This window comes from Filicampus tigris, chromosome 7 (genome assembly GCF_054856515.1).
Source record: "Filicampus tigris isolate MCC_2025a chromosome 7, RoL_Ftig_1.0, whole genome shotgun sequence".
Taxonomy (NCBI): Eukaryota; Metazoa; Chordata; class Actinopteri; order Syngnathiformes; family Syngnathidae; genus Filicampus; species Filicampus tigris.
The window spans coordinates 25200962-25224680 of NC_141223.1; the positions used below are offsets into that span (position 1 = coordinate 25200962).

The following is a 23719-nucleotide window of genomic DNA, read 5'->3' on the forward strand; positions in this document are numbered from 1 at the left end:
CAGGCCCAATCACTCTAAGCAAATTACCATAACAGCAGGAACACAATAACCATTAGGCCACAATTTCTTAGCAGTGTGACTGAGGGAAGTCAAGACAGCAAAGGTTAGCACGTAAATACAAGAAGACTATCTTTTCTCGGTTCCAAACCTAGCTGCTGGATCCCTTTCAAAGAGCAACAACACAGTGCAGAATATAGCCCTTAACCACATAAGAGTCTTCACATAGCCACAGTTGACAAATATTAATGGCATTCCCTAATTTTAACCTCCACACGATGGCAAGGAAAAATATATGTATATCTGGGGAAAAATAAGAAACCGCAGATGGGTGAACCCCCTTTCCAGGATGACCAGGCTACAATGGCCGGCGAATGTTCACCATTTAATACAATATAATGTCATAGAATGTTAGTCAGAATAATGTAAAAGTCCATATAATAACCCCAGGGTGTACTGAATCTTAAGAATGTTGTAGTTTGCCCTTAGATATCTGTATATAATCTTATATATTACACACGATTTGCGAATGGCTGCTGTCACGTGAACAGAAATCAGCAATGTACGGCGGCGTACATGTTTGAAAAGGTGTTTCCACCTGTACAAATTACGCTGAAAGTTTACAACTTGACAGGTATGCCTCCTCAAAGCCCAGCCCAGTAAAAAAAAAAAAGTTATAAAGCTATGCAAATTTAATTTTCATAAATTGTTTCCCATTCAAAAGTGTATACTTAGCCACTTTCAACAATGATATATATATATATATATATATATATATATATATAAATGTAGATATATGTATGTATATATATATATATATATATATATATATATATAAATGTAGATATATGTATGTATATATATATATATATATATATATATATATATATATATATATATATATATATAAATGTAGATATATGTATGTATATATATATATATATATATATATATATATATATATATATATATATATATATATATATATATATATATATAAGAAGACATGATGCATGTTTTTGAGACAAATAACATGCACTTCAATCAATTTATTTTCCCAAGCCACACAGAGCTGCAACATAAGGATGAAAGAGCCGCATGCAGCTCTGGAGCCGCGGGTTGCCCCTGATTTAGGCAGTCTCATCTTGTGAAGAGAAGTATTGTGTGGAACAGAGTGGGGATGGACATTGTGCATAAACTTGCTGGTCACAACGGCAGATTAACCAATACATTGTTCATCCATCCATACATACATCTCCGACTACACCCACCCAACAAAACCCAACACCTATTGGCCACCTAGCCAACCTCTCACCAGGGGTTAAACTGATTAATTGATTAGTCAAAGCATCAACTTTACCATTCTGCAAAGATGGTTAGAGATTAAAGTTGATTAAAAGCAATCACGCGTTTTGGCATTGACAACACAGATGCCTTACAGAAACAAACAGGCCATGAGTGTGCTGGGTCTGTGCAACAACCTAGCAGCATTGCTTCAATCGTGTGGAATTATTTGACTAAAAATGAGGCTGGGAGCACGGTCACAAGTCTATCCTAAAATATAACAAATGCACAAGTGCTACACACACACTCACTAACACTAGCTGACAAACAGCCTAAATGCTTTAAAGTCAGCTGTCAGTTAGCAAATTCACCAAACGGCCTCTTGTAAGAGGGAAAAGACAAAATATGAAATAGAGTCTGCTTAGACGATGACGACGAACGGTGAGCAATCAACAAACTTTTTATTGTTGAAATGAATGTTTAATGCTGACTGTAACTGTAACTGACCCCCCAAAAAAGGTTGGCTATAAAGCCTTAATCCCGCAGAGGCTCTTTTCCTCTCTCTTTTTCCTCCTCCTGCAACTTACTCATACAATTACAAATCATGCTTGGACTCCTTGACTGCTGCTTCACTGCTTACAGTGATGGACAGAAGGTTACGTCATTAAAAGGAAACCCATACAGCATGTGCCTCATGAATGTTTTTTTTTCTACATTGTGATGCATCTGACCTTCAGAGCAGTGTTATGCATGGCATTTATTGTACTTCAAATTTTGTGTACGGTTACAAAGTAACTTTATATGATTTGTGGATAGTCCACTTGTAGTAAGTTTTTTTTTTGTTTTTTTAACTTGTACCTGACAAACATCCCTGATTTTGTGAAAGAATCCTAAAACAACTTTAAAAAAGGAAATAAACAAACAAAAAAAACGTTCCAAAGAACTAATTAAAACTAACTGAATTTGACAAATAAAATAAACCTGTAACAAAAAATCCCAAACTATTGTCACCCTGGAGGATGGGTGGGGCGACTACAGTTGGGAATGGTGTGGAGCCTCCTGTGTGTCTATGGGGGGAGAGTGAGTTGTATTTGGAGGCTAATAGTTGCATGTATTGCGAGTTGAAAAATGTTGTTAAAAAATACAAAAGATGTAATGTATTAGTCAACATCTACTCAAAAAGCACTGATACACATTTAACTAGAATAAATAATATATGTACAATCAATCAAACGTATATTCTGAAACTGCACACAACATAGACAAATATCAGTACCACATTTCAAAGGCTTAGAGCAATGTAAACACGCAGTCTGTCACAATGTTGACGGAACCTCACTACAGTTGTTGATAACTGCAAATTCGATGGGGAATCTGATGAGTGATGTCAGTATCAACTGCATCTGACACTCATTTGGTTGGAAAAGGGAGCTAAAGCAATGGTTCCCTTCATACCTGTCAAACTATCTGTCATTAGAAAACGTATCTGTGTGTCCAGAATGTTGTGAGCAGCATTATATCCTTGCCTCATTAATTGGCTTCCACATCCACCTAGAATAAAATGGTTCTAATTCCCATATCCTTTCATTGCTTGTCAGCTATTGTTCCCAAACAGACTGTTGCTTTTGTTATGTGTGCTTATCTGATAACTGGCAGACATACCCATCATACAGTGTACTTCATTTGATTGATTAAAACAGCAGTGTAACTATGTTTATTCTAATACACTGGCTATTGTACACCACTTCAAAATGTGATATTGTCCAAAACCAGACTGCATTATCAAATTGCTTCACTTGTTTTGCTGCTCCTCACGCAGGTCACTCTCTCTCCCCCCTCTCGCTCAACCGCAACGCCAAAAGACACCCACCACCCAACGAAACTTTCTCAATGGTCCGCGCTTATCTCGAGAATAGTAATTTTAGTTTAAAAAAAGTGGTAAATCCGATCGGTGGGAAATTCCGACGTACAAATTGCCAACAATTACAAATTGATTTCTCCAACATCCATTCCGTTCTTGTACAACCAAGTAAAAGAGGACATTGTGAAAGAGATAACACATCTCATTTTACTCTGCCACTACAGATACACCGTAAATGGTTGTATGTGCGGTGTTAATATTTGTTGAAGTCTTTTCTTTTAAGGGCTTAAGTCATTTTTATTTATGTTTTTTTTAACCTAAAATATTATATTGTTCTACATTTCAATGCAAATGTCCAATCAATATCCTTGAAGATTGAAAGATAATTGCACTTAAAGGTACTTAAATTATGTTTGCTCTAACATCACCAATATATCGGTGGCATTAAACCAAACACAAACAGCAACAACAAAAAAACAACAATGATACTATCTTTTATCGTGATAGTCTCTGGGACAATTTATCCTACGGAAATATTTGTTATCGTGACAGGCTTGATGGTAGGCTAACTCAAGTCTCTAAATTGACCATTGGTTTGCATGAGAGTGAATGGTCACTTGTCAATATACTGTATGTCCTGTGATGGGCTGACGACCAATCCATGCCCAAAGTCAGCAGGGATGGGCTCCAGCTCACCCGTGTCTCTGATGAGGACAGGTGGTATAGAAAATGAATGGATGGATGGATAGTATAGCCTAACATTCAATTTGGCCTTTTCTCCATTGTTTGTGAAGTTTATCCAGAGAGTGAGCTATGTTATATTCACACCCTGACACACTTTTGTGAAAGGGACAGTAAGGGACATATAGGAACGCATTTAATTTTTACTGCTGGTCAATAGCATTCGGGCCAAAATGACAATAGAAACAGACCTATGCTTGATGTCAAAGAAATGAATCAGTCCAGTCAGTTGTGTTATTTGCTGAGAAAAATACAGACACGCTTGCTGTTTACCGCACCTGACTATATCTTCCCACAGTGTTGACACCCTCCACGGGCTCCACATGTGCCTAATCTGCTCCCCTCTGGGGTTTGCTGGCACTGAAGCTACTCTAGTGGTCGGCTGTGAGTCCTAATTGGTGTTTTCCCACAGCACTGAATAATACCTGAAGACCACATACATCCAGCAAGACACACAATGGAAGAAACCTAAATTACGACGAGAAAATTCTACACAATATTTTTGTCTGGATATTGCAGCCACAGTCTGGTTAGCCGTTCATTTAGGGCACACATGCGCAAACAGTGTGGACTTATTTTTATGTAAAATAACGAGGGCTGTCAAGAGATTTAAAAAAAAAAAGAGAGATTAAGTAAATATGATCTGTAATTAATTGATCTAATTAATCTATTTTTTAATCTCACTTAAAAATTGCTGGGAAAAAGCCCAGACTTGTCTGTATGCATGTATCTGTATTCATGGTGTGTATCTTTTTTTTCAATTACCAATTCAATTTACCATTCATCCGACCAACAACTCTCACATGCTCCCCAATTTTCACATCTTCTCTCTGATCCTGAACATTCCCTCCCACCTACAATAGAACCGATCAGGTTATGCCAAACACATTGAGAGCCAATCAGTGGTGTGACACCGACCATTGTTTTTTTACACCTTGCATCGAAATGGATCTCCGCATCATACAGAAACAGTAAAGTTAGAGATTAAAAATTTGATTAGTGCGATTAAAAAAAAATGCTTTAACTGTGACTGTAATTAATTGATTGCAATTATTGCACTAATTTGACACCCCTAAAAATAACCAGTGGGTGGGCACGTCAATCCGTCAGTCAGCGTTTTGTCATTATTTCAGGCTGGCCCACGTGGGCCTAGTCTGTCCCTCGATGGCAATAGCCAATCGGCAACGAGAATGTACTATGTCACACACAGGCACCAAACAAAGTAGACACGCAGCCAAATACAGAAAAAAATTAATAAAAACAATCCACACACACACACACACACACACACACACACACACACACACACACAGTGCGGTGAATGTTGAAATAAAAACAATAGGGGACAATGTCATTACGGTCTGGGACAGAAAGGTATACAACACTGTTTTGTTGTTGTTGATATTTTTTTATGGTCTGCATGCCTCAATGTGCGGCGTGTGTGACGTAGTACCGGTAAGTACGTTCTTGGCGACAATTGGCTGTTGCCGACGACTCGGATGTACTGGGCAGGCCTGAAATAATGACCGCATGATGACTGATGGATTGACGTATGCGCCACTGTAAATAACCTTAACGCATGGACAGTGTGTGTGTGTGTGTGTATGTGTGTGTAGGGGTGTGCGTGCGTGTGTGTGTGTGTGTGTGTGTGTGAATACTAATGAAGTTACAAAGTCATAGTGAAAGCATTTTGGAAGGACGTAGATTCAGACAGCCCATGTCCTCCTATGACTCACCGCTGACACAAGATAAATGTCAGTGACTTTTTCGTATGGCATTCACCATTGATAGTGTGAACTGCGTCATCTTTTCTCACAATCATGACACACACTTTCTACTACCTACCGTGACACACACCATACATCACATCTGTTTCTACCATACATAATACATACTGTGTTTGGTGCTTAAACATGTGTGACTACCAATGTGTTGCAATTTCTCTCATAATCGACAGGACAAGCTGAGATTCATCCTTTTAATTTTATGTCTAGCTCTGATCTCAAATACAAAGTAACACGACGCTGCAGTCTACTAACATCTGTTTGTCATTGCAGTTTTGTACAAGCTTGAATTTCAAAGACAACCAGAGCGAAACTCTTCCATGCCAATAAAAAACATGCTTGACGAATATATTCATTGGTAGTAGTAAACAATCCGACTGTCCACCTATGACGGACGGCCATTTTGTAGGCGATAAATGATAGACGGGAAACTTGACGGGAAAATAGACGGAATAAGCATAGTCAGAAGCCCATTTTTCCTATCTATGTAATAGTCTATTGTCTATTTTCACGGTGAGGCTTCAATGGCCGCGGCGAGGCTTCCGTTTCCCTTTGGCCGCGGGCCAAGTTGGTCGACGTTTGTAGATGGAAAGGCTAAAGAAGCCCTTTTGCAATGATGGACGGACCGACCTAGAGAAGATTACCATTTGGTCCACAAAATGGCGGATAGAAAGACGGCGGAAGGGTACCCCAACTGCAGGCGAAAGATGATAAATGCACCGGAAATTTTTTGTAAAATGCCCAGCTCTGCTAATGGAGTTTTCTGAGGTCAATATATTCAGAAGTTTATCCTTTTTTTTTTCAAATATAATGGCTGTGTTTCCATTCACGTTTTTTGCTAAATAAAAGCGTTATTTCTACAAATTCGGTGAAGTACAATTATGACTTGTAGGTGTTTCCACTGAAGAGTGTTTCGCTTCTGAGGCATCATTATCATAACGCCCCTTCTCGCAATATCTTGTTAATCTCATGAAATATTCTTTCAAGACTCGCAACAGGACGTAAAAGCCAAGCTGGAGCCGTGACCAGCTCCGGGTCGGCCTTGAAAAGCTTGGATGACGGTGGCGCTCCCCTGCCCAGACCCCGCCGCTTCCCCCGGGGCCGCGGGACAGTGCTCTCTGCACCCTCCACTCTGCTGGAGGCATTGTCATATGGAATCAAGGAAATATGACGAGTGGAAAAGCAAAAAATTTGTTTCCATTTCACTTTTGCGATATACTCTTTTTCGACACGTCTCAAAAACCACCTCATAAAAGCGTAAAAACTTTTTTCACGATATTTGCGAGGTTTTTCGAAATGTATTTTTCCATTACCGGTTTGCTATTGCTCAATTTTGCACTTTTCTGAGGGCAATGAAAACCCAGCTAATGACATCATTCCAGTTTATAACCCAGCACTGGCAGCAGCCGAGATACAATTGTGAATGTGGCATCCTATGAATAAATAAATAGCTTCATGACTCAAAGGTTCAGTATTGTTAATATTATCCTCTCATGGGTTGTTCAGTTGATTATGGTGACTGAAAAGATCTAATTGAACTTTACTTTTACCTTTTGTCTGTTAATAGGATTTTTTTGTGTCCTCTACATGTTTGTTGTGGTATTTTTTTTTCTTACGTCCTGTATTTTTTCATAATTAGTTCAATTTCCAATAAGTGCATATTAAGTTGTTAAGTAACTTAAAGTTATATAAGTTAACAACAAAACCCAGATACAACATATGTCTGTTGTTGGTGAGATGTCAGAAGTCAACAGGATTGTCGGTGCTCATATAGAATACAGACAAAGTATTGTACACACTGGATATCACAGTATGTTGAGGGGGAGTTTTAACATTCAACATTGCCATACGAGCACAAAATGTACAAGTGGGGATGGATGTATGTGTTGGCTATCCCGCAGCGAGGGCAGCCACAAGCTATAATTACCAATGTTGTTCTGCTACTCAGCATAGGAAATGTGGCCTCTGCACTGTGTGTGTGCATGTGTGTGTGTCCGTATGATGTTTGATCAAAGATAGGATATTTCTTCTTGGTTAAATTTATATTCAGGATTTGCTCCATGTCCACAGGGACTAGGCGCATATTACATGGTTGCATAGGATTTACAATATGTGAAGTTTGAGTCTTTGCACCTGAAAAAAAATGTTTTCCTTTTACCTTGCAAAGCAGACAGTAAGGGCATGGAGACCAGTATAGTGATGGTGCATGGGTTACAGAAGAGCTTCAAGTGGGATTGTCTTCTACCTGGCAAACCAATAAGTCTGTTTAGTCACATTACCGGTATCTAATTTTTAAAGGTGTCACATTAGTGCATTCATTGTGATCAATTAATTAGTCAGAGTTAAAGCGTTCATTTTTTTAATCGCATTAATCTAATTTTTAATCTCTAATTTTACTGTCTCTGTATGATGATGAGTTCCATTTCTATGCATAGGGCTTGTGCTTGAGTTGTTGGGGGTGTAAAAAAGAATGGTCAATGTCACACACACACACACACACACACACACACACACCCCCCCACACACACACACACACACGCACGCACACACAAGTGGACACTGATTGGCTGTCATTGTGTTGGGCATAACCTGATAGGCTCTGATTGTAGGTGGGAGGGCAAGTTCAGGAGCAGAGAGAGGACGTGAAAATGGAGGAGCATGTGAGAGTTGTTGGTTTGATGAATGGTAAATTTAAAAGAAAAAAATGCCCTGACAGCACGATTGATAAAGGCAGAGTGATATGCCTTCTTTGTAAGAAGGACTTTGCTTACCTAAGAAGCAGCTCAAGCCTACCACATGAATGCGAGCCAGCCGCAACTAAAGCTACAGCTAATGATAGCAACGAAGACACAAATGTAGCGAGCCATTGTAAAGCTCTTCGCCAAACTACACTCGAGAACAGCCCGTGTATTAGCAAGTCTGCAACCGACAGGCTGATGAATGTTCTTGCAAAGTGAATAGCGATGAACTGCAGGCCGATCAACATAGTTGGAGACAAGGGAGTCATTGAGGTATTGCAAAAACCATCGACCCATCATACAAACCACCATGCAGGACTGTAGTGAAGACTAAAATCAGCAAGATGTATGACGTGAAAAGAAAGGAAAGTTTGATGTTTTGGGGTAGGGGGGGACTTCGTACAAATTTGCTATAACTGCAGATCACTGGACCTCAACTCACAACCACAGTTATTTTGGGGGTGACTGGACACTTTATTGATGGTGAGTGGAACTTCAATTCATTTTGCACTGATCGTCGTGAAAACATAAACAAGGGACTTGGCTGGTAAATGTGAAAAACAGTTCCTCAAGGTGGCAAATGACTATCCATCCATCCATCTATCCATCTATTATCTACAAGTAATTGAAAACAAGACACCATAAATACAGATACATGCATACAGACAATGGGGGGGGGGGGGGTTGGGGCTTTTCTTAGCAATTTTTAAGTGAGATTAAAAAATAGATTATTTAGATCAATTAATTACAGATCATAATTAATTAATCTCTCGATTTTTTAAATCTCTTGACAGGTCTAATATTTGTATATATAGGTTCACAATTGTAATATTCACAATAATTTTGTTTTGACACTTTTCAGTCGGGTTAGGATGTGCTGCAATTATGTCTCACTAGTCTCCGAAAACAATAGACAAAATGCCTACGTTGGTTTAATGAGTTATTTCAGTGCGCTTAATTTAGTTGCAAGTGCTCACTCAAAGGACCTTAGACTGTGAGTGTAGCACAATTACTCCTCCTTCCGCTTTCTCCCACTGGCCCACACTCAAGACAGCACTGCACTCATCCATGGTCAAGCCTGTTTACGTATGTCATAACATCCTCATACAACTGCATTACTCCAACTTTCTTAACTGCAGCATTTCTGAAATCATTCTGGATTCTGGTCATTTTAATTGCACACCAATACAAACAAAAATTAAGGACTTCGGATAACTACAAAAATAACTCACATGGTGTACAACACAGTGACGTGCAGTATGTGGTTAGTGTCATGTATTAGTGTCCAATCAGTGAGGCACACTGATTGCTATGATAAATTGATATAAAAATCAGCACATTCAAAACAAGTAAAAATTACAATCAAACAAATCTCACTAAGATTGTATTCAAGAAAGCATCCCCTTCATTACCAACCAGTTTTAAATTAGATACAGTATAGTGCTTTGAGAAGTTTGGTTCGTTCAAGCACCGCGTTTGTAACTCAAAACACTCGTATTTCAAATAATATGTTCAAACATGCACACACACACCCACCCAAACACACCCCCAGCCACCACCCCACACACGCACACGCACCCCCCCCACACACACACACACAACAGAAATAAAAGAACATCAGCGGTAAGCCAGATATTAGTTGTTTACATATACAGCATCTTGTACGCATGCAAGTGTGTGTCCCCATTTCATCTTCCTCTGTGCTTCACATTCAAGCCTCTCCACAAAGCTGGTTTTGTTGGGAGACAAAGATGCAGCCCTCCCTCCCTGTTAGAAATTAATTACAGTAGAAATAGAGGCCGTGAATTCTGTTCCTCACCACCCGCGCTTTTCTATCATTCTGTCACCTAAAACAGGAGAGGTGACACTGTGATTAAGAGTCTCGATGTAAAGAACGTTCTACTGACAGTGGGTGGAAGAATGACATGGAAAGGTTAACATTGGAGGAAAGGATTGTGTATTTGTCTAGAGCCCTTTTTAACACACACACACACACACACACGACAACAAGCTGAACAAAATGTTATTCGGTCAAGCTATGGAGGAGCTGAATAGGATTTCTTATTGGGTCAAACTCAATGCAATGGAGCAGCGGCTCTACTCTAAGTCCCACTCAGATGACTGAGTTTCTCACCCAATCCCTAAGGGACAGCCTGCAGAGTTGAACTCATTCGGTCACTTGTATCCGCAATATTGTTCTTTCATGACCCACAGCTCGTGACTATAAGGTGAGGGTAGGAGCATTGATCGACCGGGAAATCGAGAGCTTTACCTTTGTGAAAGTTGGCCGAAGTTTGTAGACGGAAACACAAACGGAAGCCTGTTTAAAATGATAGGCGGACCGGCCTATAGGCGGTTACTATTGGTTCCGGCCTGACAAAAAGATTGATAAACGGATGGCAGAAGAGTAACCCGGCTGCAGGTGGAATGCGATAAACGGACTGGGAAATTTTATTAAAATGCCCAGCTCTGCCAAGAACTTCCTGCTTCTCCAAACCCATAGGATAACTTTTTTTTTTTTCTGAGGTTGGAGCTTAATTGAAAAAAACATTTCAATCGCGCTTCATACTAATGTAGCAGGATCAGACGACATAAAAAAAAAAAGAGGCCAGAGACAACATACAGTCACATGTTTAGCTGCTTATGTAACTCTCAACACTTCAGACGGTGAGGGACGAGCAATCTCAAAAGCCAATAGTCATTGTGTATTCCTAGTTTAAATTATGGAAACAATGCATCATATATCTCCTCTATGCCACTTATATAAGCTTAATTACACATCTGCCAACAACAAACTATGTTTTTCCTTTCTCCAGCATGGAATTGCTTACACCTCATTACTTCAGTTGAGTCAACATCACAATGTGATTGAACATGCAGAAGGAAAACACGAAATCCTGAATGCAATACAAATAAGTCTTCTCCATAAGAAGCCGAACTGAATTTATCAATTACATTCATGGTCGTGGTGGGTGATATATAGTTATAGTATTGATATGCAAATATGAACATTCAAGATATTAACAGAGCTGGGCATTTTACTAAAAATGTGCGGTCCATTTATCGCCTACCGCCTACAGCCAGGATAGCCTTCCACCATCCGTCTATCCGCCTTTTTGTCCCGTAGTCGCTTAAGAATAGTAGTCGCTTATAGGCCAGAGCACCTATGATATTAAATGGGCTTCTGTTATCATTTCCGACTACCGACTTTTGACAAACTACCACTCGCAGAAACCCCCCCCCCAAAAAACAGTTAAGTATCGTTATGTAGCATGATATGCAGTTTCTACTGCACCAGTGCATTGTAAATGCTTATTTGCGTTAGGTGCAACCCCAAAGTAGGATTGTTGATACACATACATTAACGCCCTTGTCATATTATGAGTCAACAGATGAAGTGAAATATGGATGCAATAATAATTCAATTATAGATCATTACATGAGATATTATATATATACTGTATGTCTCAATTGGCAACATTCTGTATTCTATTTTACCCATTTTTTAGATTGTGGAAATTTGTGAAAAGACTTTCTTTAAAAATATATTAGCTAGCACGTCTTATGACTGTATCCAAGTGCAAATCAAATGTCACCTTAACCCTAACACTCACTCGACGGAGGCCTACTTATGCGTATCTCTGTGATGTAACAGTTCATCACAAAATGTACATTCATGAAGCAGTGGATGTACGATCCCCTCAATGTCAATAAAAAGTGTATCAATGACAGCGAGCAACATTTTCCTCACATATGAACACACCACATTACTAGATAATGATTGTATTCGTAAAGTATTGTATTTTACAGAGCTGGCTGTATTAGATGTGCTGACGTGAGAGTATGTGTGTGTAGAGCAGGATAATTTTTGTTTTAAGTTGTAATTGCATTTATAGAGTTTCTCAGCAGCTTGGAGCAGATTTACGAGGCCTGCTACAGCTTGGTTAACAAGGGCAATAAATCCTAACCTTCACTGTGCTCTTGTTCGTCACCTAGGGACAAGCAAACCGAGTTAAATAATGTTTCTCGGTATGTCACAATGATTGTATTTGTGTGCAAGTGTGCACACCAATACAGGTGTACACTCCAATAGAGGAGAGTTTTACTATTATTCTTTCATTCAATTTAAAAATGACAATTTGGTGGTTTGACATGGTTTAAATGTACACCTGCTGGAACCACATCTAACTATAGTCTATAGTCTGACACCATTTGGGTGACTTTGATCGGGACACAGGCAGACAGATTCTGCACATGCGGTGGATGTCATCCTATTCCATTCGTAAATATGACAACAGCAGGAATCAAACCCTATGAATTATTGTAGAAATCAATTAATTTAACGCATTATTAATAATATCATTGATATATTTTTCATAATCAACTTCCTGGCAAATCACATGAGAGGAACGGCGGGGTGTTGGATGCACAAATACACATACACAAATGATCGGTGTGGAAGGCAATCTCCAAGTTCCCACTTCACAGATCTGTGATCTCCCTCGCCAACCCATGGAGGTCTGTTGCAGGTCGGTTGTGTTCACGCACACAACGAGGCAAAATGCCAGTTTTTAACTGTGCCAAACTGGAAATGCCAAAACATGGTCTAGCCCGCCTCTGCGCAGAATTAGACCACACCTTGTGCAAGACTTGCACAGGGCACGGAAATTCAGCCCTTAGTCTTTATATTCCACCAAAAAGGAACAGAGATAAATAACGTTCTGATTGAAAGTTTCACATTCATCATTGACGAACTCAAACTGTGTTTTACTTTATTTAAAATTGAAACAATGAAATAGCTTGGCTTCTTAAGCAAATGAGTTTCTTTTCTTCTGCATATTGATTTCCCAATCACAAGTAAAAAAAAACAACAAATCAAGGCAATCCTATCGAAAGCATGGCTATAATATATCAATTTCAAAGAAAACCTACCAGTTTCTTCATCAATGGCAAATCGTCCGATGCCGCTCCCATCACGAATAGAGTACTGGATTTCTCCATCTCTGCCATTATCCTCATCATTAGCGCTGACTTGCAGAAGGGTAGTTCCAATACGTGCGTTTTCTTGAATTAATCCTGATAAGGCAAACTGGGAGAAGTATGGTGCATAGAGGTTTTCATTAACATCTAGGACCTCTACCTCCACAAAGGTGACAGAGAGCAGTGATACTGGTTTTCCTTTGTCTTTGGCCCGAACAGTGAGGTTGTAGAACTGCTGTGTCTCATAGTCCAGCTCCTTGGTCAGACAAATAGCTCCACTCACTTTGTCTATCTCAAACCATCCATTGTAGTCATTGGCTAAAGAGTAGCGGACCTGGCCACCCAAACCTAGATCTAAGTCTTGGGTTTCTAACCAGGCCACAACTGTTCCAACTGGGAGATCCTCTAGCGCCCTGGCTTTGTACACACTTGGGATAAAGAGTGGCGGACAGTCATTTACATCTTCAAGTATGACTTTTAATGAGGTTACAGAAAACATCCGTCTCCCTTTGTCTGCCTTGTCTCGAGCCTCAATCTTCAAATAAAAAGAAGAGCTAAACTCCCTGTCAATTTGCCCAGCAACATATACGATGCCATTTGTGGAGTTGATACCGAAGTGAGTGGTGCTTGTCAAAAAAGAGTATAGGACTTCCCCATTGAGTCCATGATCTTTGTCAGTGGCCTCCACTTGAATGACATCTGTCCCTATAGCTGTGTTTTCAGGTATGACAATCCTATAGCCACCTTCTTGTAAAAATTGAGGTGCATTATCATTAGCGTCCATGATGTAGACAGTAAGCAACCGCCAAGCAGCTTTCTGTGGCAGGCCAAGGTCATAGATAGTTATGTTGAGGAGATAACGATCTCTTCTTTCTCTATCCATGGGAAGAAAGACACGAATAAGACCTGTCTCCATTTCAACTGTAAAACAGCTATCAGTATTTCCATCTGCAATGGAGTAAAGAAGCCGGCCATTAAAACCAGTATCCCCATCATAGGCATTTATCTGCAAAACACTTGAGCCCACCTTTAGATCTTCTACAACAGAAATGTCAGCAGGGAAAGAGTTCTCAAACTGGGGCATTTGCCGATTGACAGAGAAAAGGTCAATAAAACCTTCTTCTATTTTGGGCTTGTTACTTGCTTTTGACTTTTTGAGTAATTTCTCTGCTAATTTTTGAGCTACCCTTGTTTCTTTGCAGTTAAAAGCTTTGGGAGGAGATTTCCCATTAACAAGTGAAATGTTAACAAACATAGGATTAGAAAAATTCTCACCATCTGTGGCAGTTATTTTGAGATTGAAGACACCATTCTTTGGATTGGCTGTACCCAAGGGCCGTCTCAATGCAAGGACCCCTGAATCTGGGTTCAAGTCAAAGTATCCCCATTCATTCCCTGACATTATTTTATATTTTACTAGATCTAACTCATCTATATCAATTGCAGACATGGTGGTAATCACTTCATCCATTGGGAAGTCCCTGGAGATCACACCCTGACATGCTACTTTCTCAAACAAGGGCTGGTTATCATTGGTATTCACCAGGTGAATCGTAACATTTACTTCACTTTCTCGCCGATAAGGTGAGCCCCAGTCAGATGCTCTAACTACAAACATAAAGCTCTCTGAAGACGATTCAAAGTCCAATTCTTTTGTGGTGCTGATGACCCCAGAAAACTGATTAATTTTGAATGGCAGTGTCACAAGACTGGAAATACTGTATGTTATGTATCCATTTTCTCCTTTATCCACATCGACTGCAGAAACAGTCAATACAGTGGTCCCAACAGGTACACTCTCGTTGACAAAAGCCTTGTAAAGGGACTGAGTAAATGTTGGCGTATTATCATTGGCATCCTCAATAGAAATCTGCATTTTAACTTTGAGCTCACTATCAATTTCCAAAATCTCCAGGTTAAAGACGTTCTGAGTCACTTGGGTAAACCAGCGAGTGGTGGAGATGACACCTGTCATACTATTTATTTGAAAAAATGTAGACTCTGCTGAGGGTGTCAACATATATTCTGCATCATCTGGCTCTGGTGTTACTTTCACAGCCCGTACAATTGTACCCGGCGGTGCTATTTCACTTAAATTAACATCATAAAACTCATGCTCAAACTTAATATCCACTATTGGTTGTATGTTAACGACATGGACAACTTTGACTGCAGAGAATTTGGGTGGGTTTCCTCTGTCTTTAGCTTGCAATGTGAGGTTACAGCCGTGTGGGTAAGTCTCCCAGTTAAGTGTCTCAAAAGCCTTTACGGCAAACTCAACTTCATTAGCTCTTTCTATGTAAAACTGATTAGAGAGGTCTCCACCAACAATGACCACAGAGTCTACCTCACCATTTAAACCTTCATCTGGATCTTCAACAGTGACTATGGCATATATTGGGTTTTTATCAAGCCAAGAGGGGTTGTGGGTGATCACATTTATGAGGGGTGCATTCTCATTTACGCGCTCGACATGGACAAAGAGTTTGGCCGTGCTACTGACTCCGTTATTTCCATAAAGCTTCATGCCTCGGTCCACTGCCAGTATTTCTAAGTCATACCGGCTTTGTTCCTCAACATTGAGCTTTCCACTGAGGGACACAACACCACTCGTTGGATGCACTGCAAAAAGCTCCCTTTTTTCTTTGAAAAAATAGTAAAACTCCCCATTGGAGCCGATGTCTGCATCGGTAGCTGTAACTTGTGCTATGCTAGTCCTGAGAGGGGTGCTTTCTGCTATAGTCACAGAGTAAGTGGTGGGAGAAAACAACGGTCGAAGGTCATTCATATCCAAGACTTGGACGCTGACTTTAGCCCAGGTCTCCAGTAGCGCATCTCCCTTAATCGAGGCTTTGACTGTCAAAACATAGTTGTCCTGAATTTCTCTGTTTAAGATGGCAGCATTGCCACCTTTAGTTCTTATGCGCAGGAAGCAGAAGTCACCTAGTACATACTCTTCAGCTTTGAAAAAACCCTCATCATCGCCTGATGTGATCCTGTAGCGAATCTCCCAGGAGCGCTGTGCCAGGTGGATTCCCATTTTAATTTTACTGTTGGCATAGGTGCGAGCAGCTGAATTTTCATAGACTGTGGCATGGTACACAGGATGAGTGAAACCAAAATGAGGTGTATTCTGAGGGGCCCCTTGGGTGTTCTGGCCGCAGCAGGGTGGTGTTTTGAAGAGAAAGAACAGCAGCAGCAAGATGAGGCCGAGCAGAGGGGCACGCATGCCTGCCCACTGGCCCATATTCACATCCATCCCATCATCACTCCATCCTGAAAGAGAAAAATACAGATCACAGTGAGAGAGATTTACTGCAACAAACGGAACCATAATTTGACCTTTGAACTCTCTACTCTCATGGGCGACTAATTATCTAGTTGACCACAAGACTGATTGGATGTGGGGAGAGGGAGACAGTGAGTGCAGCACGTTTCTTGGGGAACCAAAATGAGGTCTGACATCATCCTGTTGTGGTTGCAAAACAATGACCATCAATTGCAAGTTTCTTAAAAACCAGAGGTGGTTTGAGAAGGAACAAAATAATTATATGGCTAGCAAGATAAGTGTAACATCACCAAAACAAACACTGAAGAAAATAACTGCGGAGGACTAAATGATGGGCTACTTCATCATGACCCTATCATAATCATTTTCCTGAAATAAGCCGAAACTGCAGGCTCAAAACCATGTAATAACTCCACAGGCAATGGGATATGGTTTTGAACCAGGAGTCAAGTTAATAATGTGTTCAGAGTATGTTCCCTTTTTAAAAGAAAAAAAATGCAACCACAAATATGTGCAAAGCTAGTCTTTGGAAGACAAGCCTGATCCAGTAAATATCATGTTGTGGTCAAAGGAGAGCCACACTGGTCTGCATCTTGATGATTTGGCACTTTCCACCACAAGGGATCCAGATATGGGTGGGAAAAGGAAGCATGCTTGACCTATTGCCAAGAACAAATGTAAAATTGTTAGCTACATATAGTGTATGCATCACTTTTACAAAAGCAACATTTTATTGTCTTGCGCAAGTCTTGAACTCTGAATGTTTGGTTTTGTCTTCCAGGCCAGAAACCACCTCTGTGGAAACAATGCAAACTGACTCCGAAGCCAACATTTAAATACAACTCAAATCATTCAGTGAAGTCAGCCTCGAATCCACACTAGTGAAATGAAGATGAAGAACCCTGCAATTTTCATCTGACCCTAAACTGTCATCAGAATATCAACTTCAGTCAGCGAGGAGGTTGATTGGAGGTGGGATTTGGGAATGGGAAGAGAGGCATTTTGAGGACTTTACTGTGGGAAGAGTCTGAAAGCAGTCAGTCAGTTTTACTAGGTCAGTCCATCTTTGCTCAAAAAAAAAAAAAGATAAAAGTGTGAGGCAGCCCTATGATGCCCCAACCCATCCCAAACAACACACAAAATAGCTGGTTTGGCTTGCTCAGGATGCCAAGGTGGACACATTAACAAGCCAAATTTAAGAGGTGTAAAAAACACAACAAAAATTATTCTGAAGATAGAATGCTACAGACATGTTATTTAGACACTTGGGAATCGTTTCAAATTATGAAAAAAAAGTGCATAAAACCTCAGGCTTTTAGCAGAACTGTTTCAAACTTTGGCAAAACAACACAATATTTGGGTGCATCTGCTTAGCTAACAGATTGGTTGTCTCTCAACTTGAAGGTTGCAACCCCCACTTACCGTTCTGTATAACCGTGCCACATTATTTTTAGGAAGATAGTGAAACCCAAGTTGCTCCTGATACTGCCTCAGCAGTTTGTAAATGAGCTGTTAACATTGCTTCCATCACATTCTATGCCACCTGCATTAATCATTTGGATAACGGTGACAATGGAGAGCATAAAATAAGTGGAGGGAAAGTAATAGATGAAGAAAGTGGTACACATGCAGCACATTGGGGCTTTATGCGAATACAGTTGAGTATACTTCATACATGGTCAACTCTTAAATCGGTTGCTTGGAGTTCACGTGTAAAGAGTAGCCAACGAATCCATGTTTCTACACACCATCAAACGTTACCCCAGTAACTGGGTGGACACCCGATCTAATATGTTACACTGAAATACAACGGAAGTCTGTCATTATTGTTTATAAAAGCAATTCTGAGAACAACCATTTCCTGAAGGTGCTTATTACAAATTTTACATGTGGCGTATGCTCATGAGAGGAGCGACAGCCTGCACTGCCACCAATGTTTGCTTCAAGTTAGATGTGCATGAGTTTAGCCTGCTGTTTATTTTCAGTTGTTATGATACTATGCTGCCCCAGAGAGAGCCATATTTTGAATAACCATAAACACACACAGGCAAAGTATTCCCGCTACACACACATACTTATGGCCATCGAATTCATTCCCGTCCCCCGCATACTGTATACATGGATCTTTGCCCCAAGGGCTTGCTTGAGGGCAGCATGCAGTAGTTTGATAGCAAACTCATGTTCTCCACATACTGCTCTGCTGTACACTTCAAATATTTAAGTTGAGATCAGTAACAAGATTGTTCGTGAAGATCTTAGGTTAATTGAACACTTTAAATTGTCCCTAGGTGTGTCTATGATTGTGAATGGATGTTCATCTTTGTGCGCATTGTGATTTTCTGGCAACTAGTTCAGGGTGTACCCCGCCTACTGCCTGACAGACAGCTGGGATAGGCTCCTGCTTGCCCACGACTCTTTTGAGGATAAGCGTTTCAGATGATGGGTGGATGGCTGGTTACTATTTTGTACAAATGGATATTAATATTGCTTCTTAAGAAAATGGCACTCACACACACAATTCAGATACATTTAGGCTATATGCAGCTCTTAATTACATAATTGGCAGTTGTTTCTATACAGGGAAACCCCACTAGCCAAAGCCCACTACATTCTCTGTGCACACATCCACACGCACACGCACAAACACCCCCCCACACACACACACACACCACATGGACGGCGACAGAAAAACATCCTCTCCACTCAGAAGCCTCACTTACTGTTAGTCCTAAACACCCTCTCATTAGCTTTTCATCACAGGCTAATTAGTTTTGAATTGTGTGTGGAAACCAGCCGCCTCCACACCCTAGAAGAGTTACTGTCGCTTCTGGTGGTACAGACCTCTTGCTCACATATGTGTTATCAGAAAGACAGCCATCCATTGACAATGGTTTCTCTATTTCATCATGTCTTTGTTACAAGCTATCATGCTAACAAAGTGGGTGAAGGGCCCCGTACAGAAGTAGGCTAGAAAGGTTTTGCGTTTTTTTTCTCCCACTTTTACCCACAGTTACTTGATTGAACGACATCTGATCAGTAATAATTTTAACTGCTCACCATGTTTGGGTATGTTTACAAACCAGAAACACAACAATGCTGGTACTGTTTTACGGTAATGAATAAAATTATAAAGTATTTGTCATTCCATCCACTCATTCATCCTTCCGTCCATTGGTTTTTTTTTTAAATAAGTACCACTTATCCTTTTCAGGGTTGTGGGGACCTATTCCAGCAGACTTTTGGGAAAAATAGAAGACTAACACTGGACTGGCCTAGCCAGTCAATCATAGGGCACATATAATGATAGACAACCTCTCAGTTTCACACCTTCACTGAGGGGGAGTTAATTCCTTGTTTCCTTTCCAGAAGTCAGGTGAGTGAACATTTGGTGACATGTTTCTCATTCCTGGTAAGGATATTGTGACACAATAGAATTACACACAACAGAATTACCGCCAGTCATGTTTTTTATAACACTAAAGGCTCCAATTGAATTTTTCATCCAAATTCAGTAGTTCATCTGAAGTTGATAAAAGGATCAATGCTTTGATTACTAAATAATGAAATGATATATTATTTAGTTATGCAAGGTATTCATGGCCCAGTGAAAACAGTATTTATCATAACTCGCACTGAAAATCCTTTAATTTTTCAAAAAAATCACCAGTGTGCCTTGTAATCCGGAGTGCCTTATGTATGGATGGATGGATGTTGTTTTTTCAGTTTGTCATCTTTAGTTCAAATTCCTTTCTATTATGTTCGCATTCTCATACTCATCCGTATCTAATCACTCGCAGGCATCTGTTTTGGTCATACTGGAACAAGAACTACTTCCTGCTTTCGCATCTAAGTATCATGGGAAATGTAGTGCTACGCGCCTAATGCGCGCTATTTCTAGCGTAGCGTTTCCAATATTACAATGTGGGACAATATCATTGCGGTCTGTAGGACCGAGAGGTAAACATAAAGTTAAATTACTTTAATGTTCATGTTCCCATTCTCATTTTCATCCGCATCTAATAGCTACCAGGTGTTTTCGTCATACCAAAAACTAGAACCTCTTGATGCTTCTCTGTCTAAGAATCATGGGAAATGTCCTACTAGCCTAGTGCTATGGTCACTGGTTAGACCCAACACAAGATGAGCTTTACATGTGGCATATTTCGCATGTCACAATGTGGGACCGGACTGATGCTAGGTAAACAAGAGAGCCAGCCTTTAATAGCTGCCGGGACCGAGCAAAAAAACATTGGATAATGGTGAGTGCGTTGACTTGTTTACACTAGTAAAAACTAACAAACCCTATCTGAAATCAAATTAAAACTAATCTTAAAAAACAAACTCATAATGAAGTAAAAACTATTTAATGAAAAATCCAAAACTATTATAAAGCTGCTCCAAGCAGCTTGTTAAAATTCTGCTTGTTTCTGTAAACCCTGATGTGGGTGCTCAAGATGTTTACTAAAAAAGCAGTATGTGAGGTTGCTACCAAGATATATGCAAATGTTGATAAGTGAGAAATCTTCATTTCAGTAATATAACTAAGAATCATCAAAGAATCATAAGCAGAGTGACTTATCTTTTTCAGAAACATTTTTATGAAATTCAGAGCAACTCAGGGATCTCTCGGCTGGTCAACACCAGTCTCAAAACAGAGTGGTGCTTAACAGATGTCCCGCATCCTCAACATTTATATTACAAAAAAATATATAACAAGTCTACATTTCCATGTTCCTAAAAGTGAATGTCTGGGTGTGCTCAATAAGAGAAAGGCATTGAAGTGATTTATTGGTGGTAATTTGCCCATTTTTATTGAATCGTTAAAATCACCGTAATTTACTTTCTGTCCATATCCCCCCCCCGCCCCAAAAAAAAAAATCAGCAATTTTGATCAGGAGCGGCTAAATAAATTGATCTGGCTCAGATATACTAACAAGGGCATGCTGTGTAATGCAGTGAATGCCAGATGCATTGTGACACCATGCAGTAGTTCACTAGCTGCTGACAGACGTCCACAAACTACAGGCTGAATAAAACTAGCTAAATGTCAACAATAGAATAAGATAAAGGAAATAAAGATGATATCTCATACAACACTTTACTATAAAAAATACAAAATTACTCATGGTTGATTAAAAAAAAAAAAGAAACAGAAAAGAAAAGTTGTGTTTTTACTTTTTAGGGGACAGTACTCCACTGGACAAAGAGGAGTGCATGAGGACATCTTACCAGAGATGGGCATGTGCCTAGGAAATTAGCCAGCAAATGAGCTTTAAATAATGTTTATGAGTGCACGGACACTTTTTTTATGGCGGAATGGGGGGATGGACTGACGGAATGTAAGGACAAAAGCGCTTTAAAGGGACGAGATGGCTCCGAGGACGATTATTTTTATGAATAAGGATGGAGGGATGAAGACTGAAGGGTACCCAGGTCATTGACGGAGGACGGACCGACAAAAAAGGGTAAAGTGCTCATCTCTGCATTTTACAAAACAAAAACGGCGACGTAAATGTTCTATCTTTTACTGTAGATTCTAGGGGTGTAACGTATACGTGGGTGTATTAATACTTTTCGGCACGGCATGGTCGGTTCGGTCCATTCGCGTTCCGTTTCTGATCAGTTTTTATTGTTAGCTCGGGCCTTCACACGAACGCTATTGAGTGTTGCACGCGTAGGAGAGTGGGGGCACAGATGAGGAGCCATTTTTTATTCTGGTGCAATCTCACCCAAATGGTGTAATCTCACCCGAATGGTTCGTTTTTATTTCTTTTTTCTAAAAAATGTACCCTTTATTTGTCATCTTTTCAAAATAAACATATTTTTAAAAAATGTATTTTTTTTGTACTGAAAATATACTGAACCGAAGTTTCAAGAAACTGAACTGAATCGTGATTTTAGCCAACCATTACATCCCTAGTACATTCTGTCAATGAAAGTTATTTAACTGTATACATATATCTCAATAGAAACAGTTACTGTATTTCTTCATTTGTCATTTCATTTTCATATTTTAGTAACAAAGAAACAATCCAACTAATTTAAATAATTGACAGAAGAGGTGTTTGTTCAAGCAGAAGGATGGACAGATTAATCTACACATCTAACCTATGCTCTGTCTACATTCAAAACATGTCATTTTTTATGCATGACTGCAATGAGATTCAGGCTTCACCACCATCCGTACACCAGCACTACAAAAAAGGAAAACATGCTTCATAAAAAACACATACAGTAAATTGTCAGTTAGGCCATCTCACTGCCAAATCTTTCGCTGCAGAATTTCAAAAATGGTCTACTTTGTATTCCAACTGTGATAATCCAAGCCCAATCTATCTGGAAAGAGTGCAAGAAATCAGACTGGTGGATGGAATGAAGAGCATGAAAGCTAGAGGAGAAAACAAACAAAACCAAGAAATTGGACTGTGTATTATCTCATCCATACAGAAAACTGCACCCACAAGACTGCCTGAAACCATGACTGTCATCTCTGTTTAACACATCAATCAGTTGAATGACATCCATTGGGCCGACGAAAAACTCAATTACTCAAAATCCGTTATTCTTTCCCCCCCACAACCATTTCAAAGGATCTAGCATGGCAAATCCCCAGATGACTCATAGTAAGTCCAATTAAAATCTTTTTTTTTTAATCCTACACTGATTTGGCTTGAGACAGTGTGTGCATAAATGTTTGTTTTTGCTTCTGTGTGAGAGAGAAACAGCGAGCGAAACAGAAAGAATGAGTGCACAGAAAAAAAAGCAAACAGAAAATAGGTCAGGCACCAAACAAGTTCAGTTTCACTCCCTTATCAAGAACCATCTCTGAGACAAACTGTTGAAATAGGTGTCTCACCTGTTCAACTCATATGAGTTTCACTTGTCTTGGCTTTAGTTTGACTTTCAATGAAACAAATAGAAGAACCCACATCAGAGTGCCCCTGTTTCTGAAACAAAATCATATAATTCAGTGTCCCAAGGCCGAGGAACAACACGGCGCTTGCAAACTGAACAAATCAGGAAAATCCTTCAGTGTAAAAAAAAA

The 23719-nt window shown here is 39.8% G+C and overlaps 1 protein-coding gene across 8 annotated transcripts in view; it reads right to left on the reverse strand.

Annotated features, from left to right (window-relative positions):
* Positions 1-23719, reverse strand: part of fat3a (FAT atypical cadherin 3a) — a 207761-nt gene that overhangs the window by 101813 nt on the left and 82229 nt on the right. For all 8 annotated transcript variants that reach the window (XM_086034902.1, XM_086034900.1, XM_086034897.1 and 5 more), the window contains exon 3: positions 13338-16661. In XM_086034902.1, the coding sequence (XP_085891028.1) occupies positions 13338-16644 (3307 nt within the window). In that variant the 5' untranslated portion in view covers positions 16645-16661. The remainder of the gene's footprint in view (positions 1-13337; positions 16662-23719) is intronic.